This window comes from Pygoscelis adeliae, unplaced genomic scaffold (assembly GCF_000699105.1).
Source record: "Pygoscelis adeliae isolate BGI_AS28 unplaced genomic scaffold, ASM69910v1 Scaffold194, whole genome shotgun sequence".
In the NCBI taxonomy this organism is placed as follows: Eukaryota; Metazoa; Chordata; class Aves; order Sphenisciformes; family Spheniscidae; genus Pygoscelis; species Pygoscelis adeliae.
Genome location: NW_008824549.1, coordinates 483,670 through 501,621, shown reverse-complemented (window position 1 = coordinate 501,621; position 17,952 = coordinate 483,670). Strand labels below are relative to the sequence as shown.

Below are 17,952 nucleotides of genomic sequence, written 5' to 3'. Positions count from 1 at the left end.
TTCCTGCTGGTAAATGATCCCTTGATCTCAAGGGCACGGCCCCTCCCAAGGAAAAAAGCTGTTGCCAAGCACGTCCTGCTCTTTGGTTGGGTTTGCAGTCCGGTCCCTGCAGTCTTATTAGGAAAATCCCTTGTTTAACGTCTCCCCCCCCAACTGGAACTGGTCACCCAAAGGGATCCCAGGCGTAGGAGCATTTTCCCACAAGGATGGGGTTCACCCATGGCCTTGCACTGAATGGAGATGTGAGACAAAGTAGCTGTCCTCATGTCTCCTCCAGGGATGGAGAACTTACCTAGGCTTAATACTTCCGAGGTTTAATTTGGTCCCTTGTGGGAGGTATTTAAAACCACATCCAGGCGTAAGGTTTCCCTGCAAGGATGCTGGATGCTTTGGGGCAACATTTTTGCAATCTCTCTTGCATACGAATGTACCTTTGATTTTGATTCAAAAGCATTATCCATGAGCATCTGCCTTTGGATGCTGGCTCAAACTTTGCCTGATTTCTAATCTTTTAAAATTATGAATCATGCTGGGTGTCTGTAATGAACTATAGCCAGGTTGTCTCTTCAACAGCAGAGTGTATCTGAGGACAGAGCAAGGCAAAATGTTCCAACCATGACATAACGCACACCCTGCTTGTTGAGTGCATGGCAGCTCTTTAGCTTCATAGTTGTAAAATCAAAATCCTTTGTGCTGTATCCTTCATAATTGGTTGGTATAGCGTGTTAGCCAGCATTGAGGCACAGCCTGTAGCTGAGTGGTGGGTCTGGGTGTGCTGCGGCGCTTCTGTCACTTGGTGGAGGTCTTCGGGTCTTCTGGAAGATGTTTGGGAAAGGCAGCAGGTGGAGAGAGATTTTTGGGAGGACTGTGTTAACAGGGATCAATTCGATGGTTAGTAAGGCTGAGGGAAGGTCTTTTATTGAAGCGGCAGAACAGCTGAGCAGAAGTGGGCCATAAAAGGGGAGACCATGTGTCTCTAGGGTGTGTGCAGTGACCTCCGTGTTTGGGAAGAAGGATATTCTCTAAATGCACACAGAATGGAGATTGTTATAGATGGGCTTATAATTGGTGTTTTAAGTTAATACCCTTCTCCATTACTGTGTAAAGCATGAATTTTTGTCCAGTTTTGACTGTTGTTTATTTTTTTCCCCACCTTTCCCCCACACCCTTCTGTTTTTCCTGTTGTAGGAGCTGGTCATTATGGGGGCACCGGGATCGTATTATTGGACAGGAACTGTCAAAGTACTGAATCTCACTGACAACACATATTACAAGCTGAACGATGATGCTGTGATAGCCAGGCGGTACACGTACCTTGGTAAGCAGCCCTCTGGTGCTCACTGTGAGAATGGATTAGTCCAACAGCATATTTCAAGGCTTTGATGCTATAAGTTGATACTGATTTTTTTTGGTGGTATAGAGTATTTTTATGAGAAGTGTGAAAGGAAGAACGTCTGAATTAAAGGGTTACCTACCTGGAAAGAAATATAAGCAAAGAAGCAGCCAGAATATTCTATTTTTGTTTGCTTGTTTTAAAAAAACTTTGCTATAATGTTTTTGACTAATATTGAAAATGCATTTTGACTGAAAAGCAGGTTGGATGGTATTGGGCCTCCTACATTCTTGCTTTTGCCCTGCGACGGACAAATTATTTGTCATTGGTTAGGCTGCGTGTCTGCTTACACCTGTCTTTAGAATGGGTACAACACATAATTACAGAATGTATATTGCAGATACAAATTTATTTCAACAAAAATAGCACCATGTAAGTGAGTCACTGGCAACAGAAGGAGGTTGTGAAAGATTTGAGTATATCTTCAACTCAGTTGGTTTTACTTACTCTAAAACTAGCTAATGTCCCAGATAAACTTAATTTAAAGGCTTCCACCTAATCCCCAGTGCCTAAGACTGTTGAGACCTAGAAGGCATTTCAAACAGTCAGTAGTTTTATATTGTTTGACTAAAGACTCACACTGACCTCTCTTTTTCTCCTTAACCTTTAGTCTTTAAAAAAATACCACTTGGAAGATGCTGCTTGGCGATAGCTAAATGAGGAGTGTATATATACATATTTAAGGACATAAATAGGTTTTGCCACCGACAGACCTGAATTATAGTGTTTACCATGTAGACAAGAGCCTCATAATTTACAGCAGAAGAGCAAGGCAAATACAAGACAGCCTTAGAAGGAAAGCACTCTACTCTTCTTTAGTTATTATATATCATTTTAATATATCAAATAAGACTGAAACTTTGATCTCCTTCTTTCAAATACACTTTCTTTCTTTGATCTATCTTCCCATTTTTCTTCTCGCCTAAACAAAAATCTTTTTAAGCCATTAACTTCTCTGACCTCTTTGCCTACTGTCCTCCGCCTTCCCCCCTGACCAAAAAGGCACATAATTTTCCAAGCCTTCCTGGGCAGTGATTTTAGCCAAAGGAGGATACTTCTGTCTGGTCTGTGTGGGACTGTTGCTGTCTGATGTGATACTTTTTCTGTGATGATGTGGCTTCTTTGCTCTGTTTGTGTGTGCCTGTTCCTGTTTTGCCGCTTCCCTTTCTGGACTTGCGGTTGCTGAACTGCTCCCCGTACCTGCTTCGTGTGCCCCTTGCCAAGCTTCACACACACCTTCCTTCTCTCAGCTTTTGGAAGAGTATTGGAGGGCACAGTGTTGTTTTCCACCTCCGTGAGCTCTTGAGCTGAATATTGGCGCATCCTGGGCAGAACGGTTGCTGAATGCTAACAATGCGCAGCCCAGGAGGAGCGGTGAAACCCAAAGAGTGTGATCCAGCTGGCTGACCCTGTTTCTAAGGCTCTTTCCTTTGTCCATTATTTATTTATTTATTTATTTATTTATGTATTTCCTCTCTCCTCTCCCACCCCACCCCATCTCCTGCTCAGGATATGCGGTGACAGCCGGTCATTTCTCTCAGCCAACTACCACGGACATTGTAGGAGGAGCTCCCCAGGATGGAGGCATCGGAAAGGTGTGGCTTTTTGTCAACAGTAATGTGGTCGGATGCAACAGGGCAAAAAAGTAATATTGATGCAGTTCCCACATGTCTGAGAAAGCCAAGAAATTTTTGCCTACGGGGTAGTTTTGGAGCACTGTGCAGGGGAGAGGTGAGGTAGTTTGAAGTCATCAAATTTTCTCCACCTCTTCCTCCTGGTGCCTCACATCCCTCCTCCCTCACTTTCCTCTGACTCCCACCGAATCCTTAAAAGAGTTATTTTAGTGTGACACTGGCAACGTTTATTTCACACCACTTCTGTTTAGGATTTGTGACATATAGGTATCACTTAAACCTTGCCTGGAAATGAAAAAAACCTGGAAAAAAGAGTTTGTCTTCTGCTTTTTTTCTTCATACGTTTGACAGTGCTTCGCATGTGGACTGTTTCAGTTTTTACTTCAGGGTAGCATCTCTAATAGCATGAAATGCCATTTACTAGGCAATTTGATGTCTCTTTTAAAACTTCATAATATGCTGATGTTTAGTGGATTAGAATCTGGGTTTCTGCCAGCTGTACTTAAAAATCTTGGTGATAGGCTCTTGAGAAGAAAAAAAGAAAAAAAAAAGGTTTTTCCGTAGGCATACATATGTTTGATGTCCTAAAGATGTAAGCAAGTGAACAGCTAGATGGAGATGGCTGGTGAGTTAGGTGTGCCTGCTTGTTCCCGTGTCGAGTACCCGGCTGCTATCAGGAGCAGGGTGAAGGTGAGCGCTGTGACCCCTATAGACTTCTGAACCAAAGGTGGAGAAGTGGGAGTGGGGAGAGGGAGGGAAGGGATGTAAAGGATCTGCTTTTGCCACTCTTTCTTCAAAATCTGGTCCTTTTGGGGCCTGCTGCCACCATGTGCTTGAGCAGAGATGTCCTGCAGCCCTCTTCCATCTTCCTCCCTCTGGCTCTCCTTCTACAACATCAGTTGTAGCTGAGTCGTAACAATAAGGAGTGAGAGATCTACATTACCAGCAACGCTATCCCTTGGTTTAAGCAGATTATTTCTGGCAGTAACAGTGTCCCAGGGGGTAGCAGTGCAAATGGGGAAAATGGAATAAAAGTAGAGGATGAACTTGGTACATAAACCTGATCCGGCGTGACTAGGACATATGGGATATAGTAGCAGTGCAGTTGATACTGAAAAGACGTATATGGGAAAGACATAGTTTCTTTATCCAGGTACTCTGTCACGGCTGCTGCAATGCACCTTCCTTCCAACCTGTTTTCTCTGTGGAACAGATTTAATTTCTGTACAAGGAGGGGGAAAAAACAGCTGCTAACATGAGATCCATGAGAAAGCAGCTGGCCCTGTAGTTTAAAGACTCTTGCTCTAGTTGCAAAAGCTCCTGTTATTCTCCCTTGGTATGGGATGTGGGTAGCAGGAACGCATGGCAAAGGGGCGGTAAGAGGTGTTGAGTACAGGACATTATGCTGAGCAGTCCTGTTGCGCTTTCCACACTCTCTAATAAGCTAATCCTTTCCGCTTCCCTGATAGAAGGTGATCAGCATTGTTGCACTCTTTTCACTGAAGGTAAAGCCAAGACACTTAATGAGACTGAGTCATTTCTCCAAAGTCACCAGGAGTGTCATTAGTAAGACTGGGTTTGGCGTGATGACACCTGGCAACGTACTCTTGCTGCTAAATGTGCCACTGCAAGACCTGGGGAGTTCTTTGTATCTAGACCAATTCTCCACAGTAAATCTGTGCTGTGTTCTCAGCTGAAAACAGCTTTGAACTCTGTCTCACCACCTATTAATAACTCACCACATATTCAACTATGTCAAAGTGCTTGGCTCCGCCACATGGCCTTGGAAGTAAGGGATCCTCTGTCCTGCAAACTGTGTGAGCACCTGCTACCAGGGAGCCTGACAAATGCTGGAGAAGTCTCAAACGCTGACTGAGCCAGCCTTTCTGTCGAAGAGAGTCTCTTTCTACAAGCCATGTGTTTTAGGTCTTAAATTTTGGTACAAGATCTGTTACTGAACTTATATCAATACTACTAGCCCCAAGAGTTCCTGGTAAAACAGTTTCTCCTGTGGAAATGAGCAATGAGTGGACTACGAATAGTTTTCTGATTTACAGATTGTTTCAGACAGAAACAGTGCAAATGTCTCGGGTGGTCCGATCGGGATTTCTACTCTGACCTTTGCTAAAGCATCGTGAAATTTGCAGTCAGTATGTGCAGGCACATACTTCCCTGAGAAGGGAAGGCTAGATAAGGGAAGGGGAGTGGGGTTATGCCTTCTCAGCCTTTTGCCCTGCTCTTTTCCGGGCAGTCTCCAGATGCCACTTGTTTGAGAGTTGGGAAGTTCCATTACTAGGTGCTTTTAAATACATGTGCACATACACACGTGCACCAAAAAAATAGGCGATGAGATATCAGAGAAGGGAAGGCTAGATAAGGGAAGGGGAGTGGGGTTATGCCTTCTCAGCCTTTTGCCCTGCTCTTTTCCGGGCAGTCTCCAGATGCCACTTGTTTGAGAGTTGGGAAGTTCCGTTACTAGGTGCTTTTAAATACTCACGTGTGCACATACACACGTGCACCAAAAAAAATAGGCGACGAGATATCATTCAAGCATTTCTCATGATAAGAGACCTGTGATTCATCATGGGGAACTCTATGTTTTGTCTTTTAAAAGAAGACTGAGCAATAAAGTGGTCATGAAATTGGATCTTGGCAATAGCCATGGCCATGATCATATTTTAGATATTATTTAGAAAGCACCAATGCTGTACTGTTATGTGCTTTGTAGTTAGTATTGGTTAACATTTTTCTTTTTTCACTTTTCAGGTTTATATTTTCAGAACAGACAGACGATCAGGCTCTCTAATAAAGATTTTTCAGGCTTCGGGAAAAAAGGTGAGCTTCTATGTACGTGTGTTTTCTTTTAAGGGGTAGACAAGGGGGAAATAATGGCAGGGTCATCTCAGAGCATCATTTTCATTCCACTGCTTCATGAGTTGTCAAGCAAATTCTGTTTCTTCTCGTCCTCCCAGAAGAGCTAAACCTGTTGTTCAGACCAGCCTTATGCCCTTTCTCCTGTAGCGGTCATGACTGCAATGTCTGCTCAAAGCCCATGTGACTGAAATTAAAGGTCTTGCTGAAAATTGTACTAGTAGTTCTTTTTAGTCTCACACAAATGTAGCAGCAGCTTCTGCTGTTGCCTTCTGAGACATGGGACATGTGAGGTGAGCCTAGACGCAGAGATTTCCTCTTAGTAGGTGTTACTGGGAGATGTGGGTAGCCTGGAGCTTAGTTTAATACACAAAGCCCCAATGTGCTTTTCTGTGTCCTGCCCTGACAGGGGGATATGAGAGTTATGCTGTTTTGTGGAGGAGCAGCTTCATTGCCTCAAGAGATGATGATTTCCCCCTTCCCGCCGTGAATTAAGTCCTGCATTTTGCTCTTAAGACTGCTGTCTTAGAGCTGCCATGTCCCCCCCAATGAAATTTAGTGAATGCTAGTGAGATCCAGCTCCCCTGTGTGATGTTGTGTTTGAGTGGGGAACAACTTGTGTTCTTCACTGGGGGCTTGCTGGAGATGTGTTGCAGGGGAAACAAAGTGGACAGTATGTCTTAACTATAGGTAACAACAAAAAGATGTCTTATTTGGGAATAACGCAGTGAGGAAACGATACCCCTTACCTGGGGTTGCCTGCGTTCTCCTGGAAGGAGAGGAAATGCAGAAGAAAAAGGTTACTGGTGGCTTCTGGCTCTAGAAAGTCCTGACATCCTCAGAAGGATCTAAAGTGTTCATATCATCAAGTTGGGAGTGTTAGCATGTTTTGTTATTTTTCCCCAACAAAACACAGTTGCAGTCTTTAAAAACATGCAAAAAAATTTGTCTTTCTCTGCACTAGCAGAATTGCAGACTTCTTGAAAGGAAAAGACCTCCCAGTTCATCCAGGGCATCTCCTGTGTTTGATTGCTTCCTGTTCGTTTCTTTCCCTGTTGACTTTTAAATGTCCCTAAGGATGTGCTCCTGGAGAACTATTCCTCAGCCTAATAAACAGAGCCATCAGGAATTTTCCAGGTCTCAGCCCACAACTTTCCTTTTTCAATTTAGTTGCGTTATTCTTATATGTAACTTAACTGATCAAGTATTTACATCCTTAAAGTACTTCTAGGCTGTCATCTCCTCCTTCCCCATTAGCATCTGCCTTCTACAAATTCTCTAAAATCCAAATGAGGATTTTATTTTAAAGAAAAGGCTGTCGTAAATCACCCTTTCTTTGTTTTGTGATTGAAATATAACCAGACATGCTCAGCAATGAGCACTGCCTGGAAATGAGCTCTCACAAAATGCTGCGTCCTTCCCAGTGGCGTGAAAGTTCATTGCTCTGACATTCTTGTTAGACAGATGTTAAAAGCAGGCCAGTTTCTTCCTTCCCTTTTTTATTGCTGGAGGCTGAACTAGGAAATCAAATGCAGACAAGAAAAAAGAAAATGCAGTGCCTTGTTACAAATGCTAAGTGCACAAACTTCAGGTTCTCACAGCACCGTGAACTCACCCACGCTGCAGATGTACCATGTTGCAGTTAAGTAAATAATAGCCTTTCCCTGAAAGCTGCCTGAATACATAGTGAAATGCTTTTCATAACTTTCGCTCCTTACCCATGAGAAATTTGTTTTAAAACCTTAGTGGATTAAAAAAAATAAACAAATAAAAAATCCGCAAGGGGACTTAAGCTACAAAATAACTGGAATCAAATGATGTTTGAGGTCTGACCTTAAACCCACACAAACACAAAAATCTGAATTACAAACTGAAACTCTATCCTTAACTCACCCCACTATATATATTTAGCAGCTTTTAAATCTTACGGACTGCATAGAACAGAGTTGCTGCTGCCCATCTTGTAGCATGCCCAGTAGCTCTGGCTTGTGCATCTAAACTTATCAGGTGTGGAAGGCTGTGGGTCAGAGATCTGCAATGAGGAATGTAAAAGCATGTGAGAAATGCGATTTGTTCTTTTTAACCTAAATAACTATTTCTGTAACCTCAGTTTTTCCTACTATGTAAACAGCTCTCAATTTCAAATAAGAAGTGGTATCTTTTATTTTTTCCTTTGGAAGTTGCTTTTAATTTTGAGACTATGGTTTGTAGTTGGTCTCAAAGAGTATGCCTTGTGGTACCTTAGCAGAAGTGGATGAAATAAGGGTGGAATATCATTCTTGCTTTTGGTTTCCTTTTTGTGTTTAAATGTGTTTTGAAATGCATAATGTGGGTGCCGGTTGGGAGATTGTTAGTGTTTAATGTTAACCTGTATCAAAAATTATGTGATGAAATTAATGTCTGTCTTAAATTTAAGCAATTAAGTTTTATCAAGCAATAATAACTGGAGATTGAAAGTGGCTTAGGTTTTTTGTGTATCAACTGAAAAGCTTTTATTGAAAGTCGTCTTTCTGTGTCAACTCACCTGCCTGTACATGAGAGGAAAGGCTATGATCAAAACCCACAACCAGTACTGCTATTTGAAGGTGACTGATACAAATAGAACAGGGGAAAATAGTCCACAATCAAGAGGTAATTTTAGATGCCTCTTTTCATGGATACCCTACCCCTTGCCTGTTTTTTCTTTTATTTCTTTAAGGTATCCCCAGAAGATCTGTGATAGCCAACTTCAGGTGTCTTTAGGGAGTCTGGCACTGGGCATGAATAATCACTAGCCAGGTCTTGGTTTGGGAAACTTATTTCACCCCTTCCTGGTTTTAAGCATTTGACAAGTGAAAGCTAGTCTAAGAAAGAAAGCTCTTTAAGTGTCTCACTTAAGCATGTCCCAGGGTATAAATTTTATTCTGTTGGTAAGACATCCAAGCTGATACACTGTTACAGTAAAGTGTTTAATTCCTGCCAGAATTATCCCCTAAGCTTTCTCTGTAGGAGTGCTTGTGAGTGATAAAGCAGCAAGTCATCATTTGAAATTAAAAAAACCCACACATAAATGATTTCCTCCTGTGTATGGGCAGATACTGAATGCTTTGTTGTGACTCGGCTTGGTTACAGATGGGCTCTTACTTTGGCTCCTCCTTATGTGCAGTTGATCTGAACTCTGACGGGTTGTCAGACCTGCTGGTCGGAGCACCTATGTTTTCTGATATCAGAGATGAGGGTCAAGTTACAGTCTATATCAACAGAGGAAACGTGAGTATGTACAGGAGATGACTTGGTAAGGGATGAGGGTGTGGGTCCGGGCAGGGTAACGCTAATGTCCTTCCAGCACAGAAACTCGATGTCTCAGTGGCGCTCTGGGTGTCTCTAGCAGAGCGTGAAGTTACGGAAAACTCATCCGTTATCATGGTTTCCCAGACACCAGCCCACATTCATCACAGAGCTGTGAATCTTTCGAGGAGGTCTGGGAAATTTTCTGGTTTTATGTTGAAACTTGGTGGTATTTGTGGCTTTACATTAATTTGATGCCAAAACCAAGTAAGAGTCAGCAGCTTTGACTGAGTTTTCCTTTGTGTTTTGGGTGGTCACTGGGCCCTACACATCAGAACAAAAATGTCTGGGGATTTAGGAGTCCTTGTGAAGAGAAGCCAGAGATTGAATTCTCTTTATCTTGACATTATGCCCCATATTTAGCCTTTAGTGGGAAGTTCTTACCAGTTGGTACTGTTGGATTTCACATGACCCAACAGCAGTCTTGGAAAAGTCTAAACTTTCTTGCATCAGCAAAACAAGATCATTCTTATGTTGTATTTATAGGAAAACAATGGTTGTTTACCCATTATTATGTATTTAATATTCAGGTCCCAAACCTGCTGTCTCAAAGGAGGAGTTGTTATGGACTAAAATGAAATCGGTTTGCTTCATCAGTATTTTGTGAACTTTAATGTACGGAGTTTGTTTATGCTAGACTTAACATTCACCACAAGTCCTATAGGCAGCATTTGGGAGGCTTCAGAATTGCTTTTGGTGTAATTTTATTTCTATTATCACTCCTCCTTTAAATGAGCTTTACTTTTTCAGTTTGATCCACAGGCTGTCCCACTTATTATATTGCTGTGTTGCTGCTGGGTCCTCAGGATAGGGTCCAGAATGCCAAGCAGATAATATCTAACATTTCCTGCTCACAGTGAGAGCATACATTTTTATCTTTTATAAAACAGCCAAGAAGCTAGTAGGAGTTTCTTATATTCCTGCAGCAAGAATTACTTGCATTAGCAATGGCTTGCAGGATTGTGGGTTTTATTTTGGGGTTTGGTCATTTTAAACTCCGTTTCATTCTGCAAACCCCATTGCTTAAGAGGTCGTTGCAGCGGACCAGAGAAAACTGCATTATAATACAAGCATGCATAGTGATGCTAGATTTAATGCGCTTATATTTTGCCCTTTCCTGTGAGGACTGCAAAGAAAGGAGTCGCACATACAGGCCTGCCTGTATCCTCTCTGTTGTGTTTCAATTTCATTATGTGGGATTTTCTTAAAGTCAGCAACTCCCCGCAGCCAAGAAAAAGATTTTATTACATGTTCCACAGGGCAGTTTACTCTCATTCACAAAGGAAATAAAAACAAAACAAAACAACCCTTGAGGTGGGTACAGAGTTGGATTGCGTAACTAGATTTTGTTTTCTTGTGGAAATGTTCCTTTTCCCTTGAGGGAAGACTGCAAGAAACTAAAGCTTATGTATCTGACCAGAAAGTGGGTGGGCAAGAAATACCAGATCCATCTAAGGCTTGGCATGGCACAGGAGTACAAAGCTACTTTATTCTGAACTTCCCTCTGTCTCTTTATTTCATTAAATCTCTTTCCTTATTCTTCATTTCAGAAGGCTTTTTGGGGACTTTGCTTTAATCCTTCTGTCCAATACTTAAAAAGTTTTCAAATCCAATTGCCCAAATGTTCTTTGCTTAGGGGAAAATTCTCCTTAACTCACTGGAGTTTAGCTGAATAAACCTGGACTGAGGATTTCACTCCTCAGATGTAATCTGCCAGTAGAGCAAGCTCTGGCCTGTTACATTTTAGGCATCTGGAAACCTTCATGAGCTCACCAAGTGCTGTGACTGCATTTAGTTACATCATTGAGTTATCGTTTAGTTAATTTAGCATTTTAGTTATATCACTCATTCCCCCCCCCCCCCCCCAACCTAAAAGACAGAAGGTTAAAAACCCAAATAAATTAGATTACTAGCGCCCAGGTGATCCATGTGCAGTGAGGGCAAGAGTCAGCCTGCAGCCCTGCCCCAGGTGCTTCCCACAGCACGTGGGTGGCTCCCACGGGGAAGACTCACCTTGTCCAGGGCTCGCACCATTTCCCTGACCCTGTTTTATTTCCTGCTTGCTAGGGGGTGCTGGAGGAGCAGCTCGTCCTGGATGGTGACGGTGCCTACAACGCGCACTTTGGGGAGAGCATGGCTGCCCTCGGTGACATCGATGACGATGGCTTCCCAGGTAGGTGCGATTTCCTCCTGGGCTGTTTCTCTGGAAATGCCAGTGAGACTGGTGGCACTGCTGGTCTGCTCCCATGGCCGGGTGCCATGTGGCATCCATTGCTCCTTCCAGACCCAACTGGCACCTGGGCTCGTGCTAAGGACAAACATGCTTGCATAGGATTTGTCTGCTAAAGCCTTTTGTAGCTGATTGTCCTTGATGTGAGTTTGGTCCATGTCCATGCAACTCGCACCCCAATCTCCTTAACATTGCTTTGCTTTCCTTGTTGTTGCATTTTTTTCTTCCCCGTACGGTTTATAAAAGGCTTTAGATACCCATGCCCTGAATAGAACAAAAACCTATGTCTGACTTCTTTTTTTTTTCCCATTTCCTTATGTCTTCAAACCTTTCCAGTTTTGTTGGCATAATCGCGTTTCTTATCATGAAGTGTAATGTATCATGTACTTCTATCAAGAAGTAGCTTCTCACTCCTGATAGCATGTACTCTATTAATAATTTCTCTCCTTTGCTTTATTCTACCCCTGCTCCTTTTGCAGGCTGCTCAGTGTGAGGCCCCATGCTGTGATAGCAATAGGTGAGAGCAAAGTGTTGATGCTGGTGCCTTTTCTGCCCAGATTTCTGGCAGCAGAGATTAAGGACTTCCAAACAAATGCCAACTTACTCTGTGTGTGCCTGGATTTATTTCTTCCAGGCCACTCAGGTCAGGGTATCCCATTAAGCCTAACCCAACCTCACTGCAGGTTGCCCTCACAAACGCTGGGCATGCTCTTCCTCTATGCTTAAACATGCATTTGTGTGTTCTTGCTGCTGCTTGTGGGTCAGGTGTGGTGATGGAGAGGCTGCAGAGTGAGTTGGATCAGTCCGTGGGTATGAAGCCATCAGGAACAGTTTAACTTTAGCAGCTGTGTAGTCACTAGATCCAACGAGGAGAGGAGAATGGGAGGTGGGATCACTCTTTCTGCAGGAGTTTGCAGTTAGATTGGATCAAATGTAATTTGAAAGTGTGCCCTCGGCAGCCTTTTTTTCTTCCTGCCCATCCATTTAATATAGCTGGCCTCATTTTGGAGCCTTGGATTTTCAAGCAAACTTAATGTAGTGCTACAATAAATGTTTTGCCAATGCTGTCTTGATTCACAAAGCTGATGTTCCCCTGGGTTGGAGATTTTGATATGAAAGGATTCTAAATTAACTTTTTGAGCATGGTTGCTGGTTAATAAACACATATTTTCATAACAAGCACATGTTTCAGATTAGGCATGACAGCCACATGCGTGTACAAATTCATATACATTTGTGTATTTTTTTAAGTTTATCTTAACATGAGCTCTTCAGTAAATCAAACAAGTACTTCTAGCCAGGTTGCCATGAACTGCTGATCATCTTCATCATGGGGAGCTACTTTCATATGGATAGCTGGCTTCTAAAATTGTGAAAAAGCTGGACTAATGGAATGGATCGTGAAATGTTTATGATCTGTACTGTTTTACAGATGTTGCCATTGGGGCGCCTAAGGAGGACAACTATGTAGGAGCAGTGTACATTTACCATGGGGAAGCCAATGGTATTGTACCTCAGTACTCTATGGTATGTGACACTATTGTTTACGATACCTATCTGAAGTGACTTTCCTGGGGCCTGCAGAAATAAACCATACTTAGGGGGTCCCTTTATAGCTCTCCATCCTTTTCTCAGTCCTGGTTTGAAAATGGCTTCTCCCAAAGTTTGTCCATATCTATGCTGTGGAGTAAAAGTATGTTGATAAGGAGATATTTTTCACTGTCTTTTGTTAGAGTTATCAGCTGTAGCTTCCTTCTTGAAGCAAACGAAGTCTTGGGTTTGAATGTCAGCTTTTAGAGATAGTACTGCTGCAGAGGAGAAATGAAAACCTTAGAGAGGTTGAGCATACAAATTATGGAGAGGCCAGCTGAGAGTTGGGAGGTTGCTCTTTCTTCCTGCAGAAGCAGGCTTAGCGAGGAGGAAGAGGTACTAAGTTTTCTTTTGTTCCCTGCAGAAGCCTCTTTACCCATCTTGTTGGCCCTCTCCATGCAATGTGACAATATATCACAAGGCTGTTCTTGGGTGCCATTCCCCTGACCATTATTATGAAGTAAAAACTCAGCTGGGATATGCTATAGTGTCTTGTGCAGAGATGACACAGTGCAATTTAGCTACTGTAGCCAGGCTACAGTAGAGAAGATAAATTTATGCTTATGCTGCCTGACATATGTCCTCTAGGCTCTGTCTAGCACATTTCTTTTTTCAGAGAGCCTGAATCTTCCCTCCCTCCGTGTGTTTGAAGTTCTGGTGGTTTTGTTTTGTTGCTGGGTGGGATCCTTCACAGTAAATCAATTTAAGCAGAATTAAAGAGTTTAATGGTTATATTGGAGGCTCTTCTAACAGACCATAGAAGTTTAGTCCTTCCTCCTTTTACCATGTATATGCCATGCACTGCTTTTTAGAAAAAAGGAAGTTAAATGACTCTACTTCTAAAATGCACTAACATGTGGCATGTGGAGGATTCTGCCTGTTTCTTGCTGAGAGCCACTGGTTGGGAGGTTCTTCTCTGGCTGTTGAAAAGCCTGGAGCTTTCCAGCTCTTGCTGAAAAGGATCTGATTTTTTTTTTTTTTGGTCATTCATGGGAAAATTTAACATTTTTGAAAGAGGCCAGATCAGCAGGGTGGGAAGCGAAATATCCTGCTTGCGATCTCTCCCTCCCCATCGGAGCAAGGCCAGCAGACATGGCGCATGCCTCTCCACTTGGTCTGTGGGACAAAAGCCCAGTTCAAGAGGGTGGCAGGGTACCATGGTCATTGACTCTTGATACCATTCCTATCCTCGTCCCATGTCCTGAGGCAGCTGAGGGGGCACCACTTCCAGGCAGTGCCTCTGTGCCATTTCCCAGTGCCTGCTGCAGGGCCCCAGGCACACCACCAGTTCATCTCCCACATGCAACCAAAAACATTGCGTAACAACTTCAGCTCTTTACTTACCTGCCCTGGATTTGAACCCAGAGGTGAAAGACTTTTTGTATCTTATTACTATACCCGTGAGCCATCTTAATGCCCTGGATTTCCTTTTTTAAATAAGCTGAGAGAGGTAGAGGGGGGGACTGCAGGGTATATGTTTTCACCCTTTTCATTTTGTTAGCTTTTTCCCCTCCCTTTTCTTCATTTAAATTGCTGATCAATGTCGTTCCCTCATGTCCCTTCACCAGCTTTAGTGGTGGCTATGAGCAGAAGCAGCTTAATTGGCTTTGTGGCCTGCTGTTTTCATTCATGGCACTTAAAAGCAGAGCAGCGTCATACCTCTGCCTTCTAGACTGTAATAGCCTGCAGATGTCTGCAGGGATGTTTGCAGGCGGGATTTACCACCCTAAGTGGGACCCCCCCAAAATGCAATGCAAGTGTAATGTGGGGAGGAAGTTACTTCCAGTTGTCTTAATCTTATCTGCCCACAAGTAGGAAAAGGAGATCTGTACACGGCAGAGCACGGGTTTCCCTTTAAACTGGCTGTCAGGGCTGCAGGATATCTTTCTTCCCCTCAACTTGTCTTTTTTTCCATGAATTTCCTGTCTGACCTTTTGTCCAACATTATGTCCTTTTATGGGAGGGCCAGGAAAAGCTGGTGGCATGTCATAAGCTGTGAAGCACCATCTACAGCCTCGACATTACTTTGTGGGATAGGTTTCCTCTGTCTGTCACTTCTGCAGTCAGACGTTGGTTTGAGTTCAGGTCTTGCATTGGTGGCCCAGCATAATGAATGAGAGCTGGGAGACATCTGATTGCCTTAGAAAATGAGATTTTGATATATTAACTTGCTTCAGACAAAGGCATTTACAATTCAAACCATTTAGAGAAAGTTTTTGTGTTAGTAATTAAAAAAAAAAGCTATGTTAGAAGTTAATTAATCTTTGCGTTGGGGAGACAGAAATGAGATACAGCTTCAAAACTGACACAAAATACTGCATAATAGCTGATGGAAACCAGAATTTCCAAGTGGGATGAAAATTAATCATTTTGACTTTGAGTATGCTGGCAAACTTTGTGAAAAGGAATGATTGTGCAGGATTTTCTGTTTCAATTAATCAATTTTGTTAAGATGCCGCCTAAAACTTATACTTACAGAAATAAAGGTAATGCAAAAAAAAAAAAAAAAAGAAAAACTCTAGGGTGCAGTTAAAATTTCTCCCTCCTCTCCGACCCCCGCCAAGAAATCTGTTTGATGTGTTCTTTATTTTGCTTGGGTCTGCATGAGGGTTGTAATGCAGGTGTGTTTTTTAATCCGAGTCAACAGTGGCCTCCTCCTAGCCCAGAGCAGAAGGGCTTCCTGCAGTTGGCAGCCTTCCTGCTCAGGGCTGCGTGGGTGAAGTGCAAGCCTGCAGATGTGCGGCACTCCCAGCCCACGGAAAAGAGCCCCGGTGACCATGAAAATCAGGCTTGAAGGGTTTTTTTTGGTTTTTCTTTTGTTTTTAGAGGATTCTTTGTGTTACTGACTGATTTCACTCGTGTTTTCCGCTGCAGAAGCTGTCTGGGCAAACAATAAACCCGATGCTGCGGATGTTTGGCCAGTCCATATCAGGGGGAGTCGATATGGATGGCAATGGTTATCCAGGTATGTCTGCTACTCTGGCAGTGAGAGCACTGGGGAAACGCAGCAGCAGGGTGAGAAAACAGCAGAGCTGGTCGTTTCCAGGTTGCTGGTTACCACGATTGTGGGAGGCCGATGAAGCTGAGCATTTTCTTCCTTTTTCCCTCCACTATTCAAAGCTCCTGATAAGAATTTGAGCCAATTGCTTGATTCAGGTGTTTAGGCAGTCATGAAGAAGGATTGAGATATTAAAGCAGAGGATTTCAGTATCTGGCCAAGGTTGTAAGTTGCCTGGAAGCTGCCCAGTCATGATGACAATCTTAAAAAAAAAAAAAAAGTAGACAATAACATAATAGTAATAATAAAAACCTAACAATGAAGTAGAAGTGGAGTAAAGTCATAGATGTAATTCTCCAGTTATAATATTTATGATGTAATGATATTTGAAGGGACCAGCTGGCTGATTTAAGTCAGAAAAATGCTTTTTTTAGATATATGCTCCGTAATTTACCAACTGACTTGAGAGAACTGAATTTCGTGCCTCCTTTGTAACTGTCTCAATGTTATGAAAATTTCAGATATGACTGTTGGAGCCTTCTTGTCAGACAATGTGGTACTTCTGAGGTGAGATGAATATCTTTTTCATCCGCTGTTGTCTTCTTTTTGTGTCTGTTTTCTGTTTATATCTTATGTGGTCTAAGTCCTCCACCACTCTGATTTTCTCCCTAGTTTATTGTGGTCAGAAGAAGCAAGCTGGATTACTTTTTAAGCAGACCCTTAGACATGGATAGTGTCAAAGAATGCACAATCTAATTTAAACAGTGTAGTGAGGGATGACAATATGTAGGACTCTGAGGGCTATGAACAAAACAAAGGGTTGGAGCCAGAAGGAGATGTGTTGTGTCTCAGTGCCTTTTTAGAAAGGTTGCTTTGAATTTGTGAGAAGGCTTTTTTATTGCTCTTACATTTGCATAAAGTAAATAAATTATGATTTAAGGGAACGCAGTTGCGCAACAAGCCAGCTGCATATGATGCCAGGATGTAATTTTGCAAGTTATAATGGGACGCAGAATGAAATAAGAGTCTTCAGGGAAATGAAATACGGAGACATTTGCAATGCACACAGGATTTGGACTGCTGTTTCGAGTGTATGAATTAAGTGCAATTGCTTGTTTCGTCTGATGGAGAGAGGTGTGACAGCTTGATCCACCAAATTATGCAGGAGTTGGAGTAGGAGCGGGCTTGAGATGCACAGACCTGGGGAAGAGAATGGGAACTTTGAATTTTGCCAGTAGCTCTGTTGTTACACTTGTTAATATTTAATAGAAAAATCCCGTCAATACCTAGATGTCATTAGAAGTAGTCACTAGGGACTCCTGCATCTTAGTGGAAGATACGGGGATGGGGTGAGACTGGCAAGACAAGTGGTGGAGCTGCAGAACGGACGCGCCAGCCTGCTTCCTGTTCAAGGCAGGAAAAACTTGGCTCTGTTTCCATCTGAATCAGTTAAACAAAACAAAAAGAAAAAGGAGAGGGGGGAAGAAATGCTCTTGATGATCAGCATGGCAGGTAGTCAAGTCTTCTGAAGAGTTTTCTGTTCCTTCATCATGCATGCAGAGGAAGCCAATTGCTGCTTCTGTGAAAAGGTGCCCCAGATGGGATCTCACAGCTCCGCATCTCTGAAACCGCTAGAAAGAAAACTGTGCATTTTTCTCCTGCATTGTTGTTACTTGCAGGGCAGGGAAGGGCAATCTGAAAGGCTTGCTGTGATGTTTAAAACAACATACATCACAACAGCATGGTGACCTCTGTCCAAGTGTTCAGTCACGGCCTGTGTGTTTCGGAGGAGATTAGCGCATTACCGGCTGACTTTGTGGGCAGCCTGATTAATTGCTGCTACTGCCAATTTACAGTGTGTCTCTCTTGCTGTTTAGTCCTTTGGCCAAAACCAACAAATGTTTTGCCA

General features: G+C 42.8%; 1 protein-coding gene across 1 annotated transcript in view; it reads left to right on the top strand.

Moving 5' to 3' along the window:
* The window catches only part of ITGA9 (integrin, alpha 9), a 221,539-nt gene that overhangs the window by 19,656 nt on the left and 183,931 nt on the right, over positions 1 to 17,952 (top strand). The window contains exons 6-13 of the mRNA XM_009321898.1: positions 1,189 to 1,318; positions 2,903 to 2,988; positions 5,794 to 5,862; positions 9,010 to 9,147; positions 11,293 to 11,398; positions 12,888 to 12,982; positions 15,920 to 16,010; positions 16,565 to 16,610. Of these exons, the coding sequence (XP_009320173.1) occupies positions 1,189 to 1,318; positions 2,903 to 2,988; positions 5,794 to 5,862; positions 9,010 to 9,147; positions 11,293 to 11,398; positions 12,888 to 12,982; positions 15,920 to 16,010; positions 16,565 to 16,610 (761 nt within the window). The remainder of the gene's footprint in view (positions 1 to 1,188; positions 1,319 to 2,902; positions 2,989 to 5,793; positions 5,863 to 9,009; positions 9,148 to 11,292; positions 11,399 to 12,887; positions 12,983 to 15,919; positions 16,011 to 16,564; positions 16,611 to 17,952) is intronic.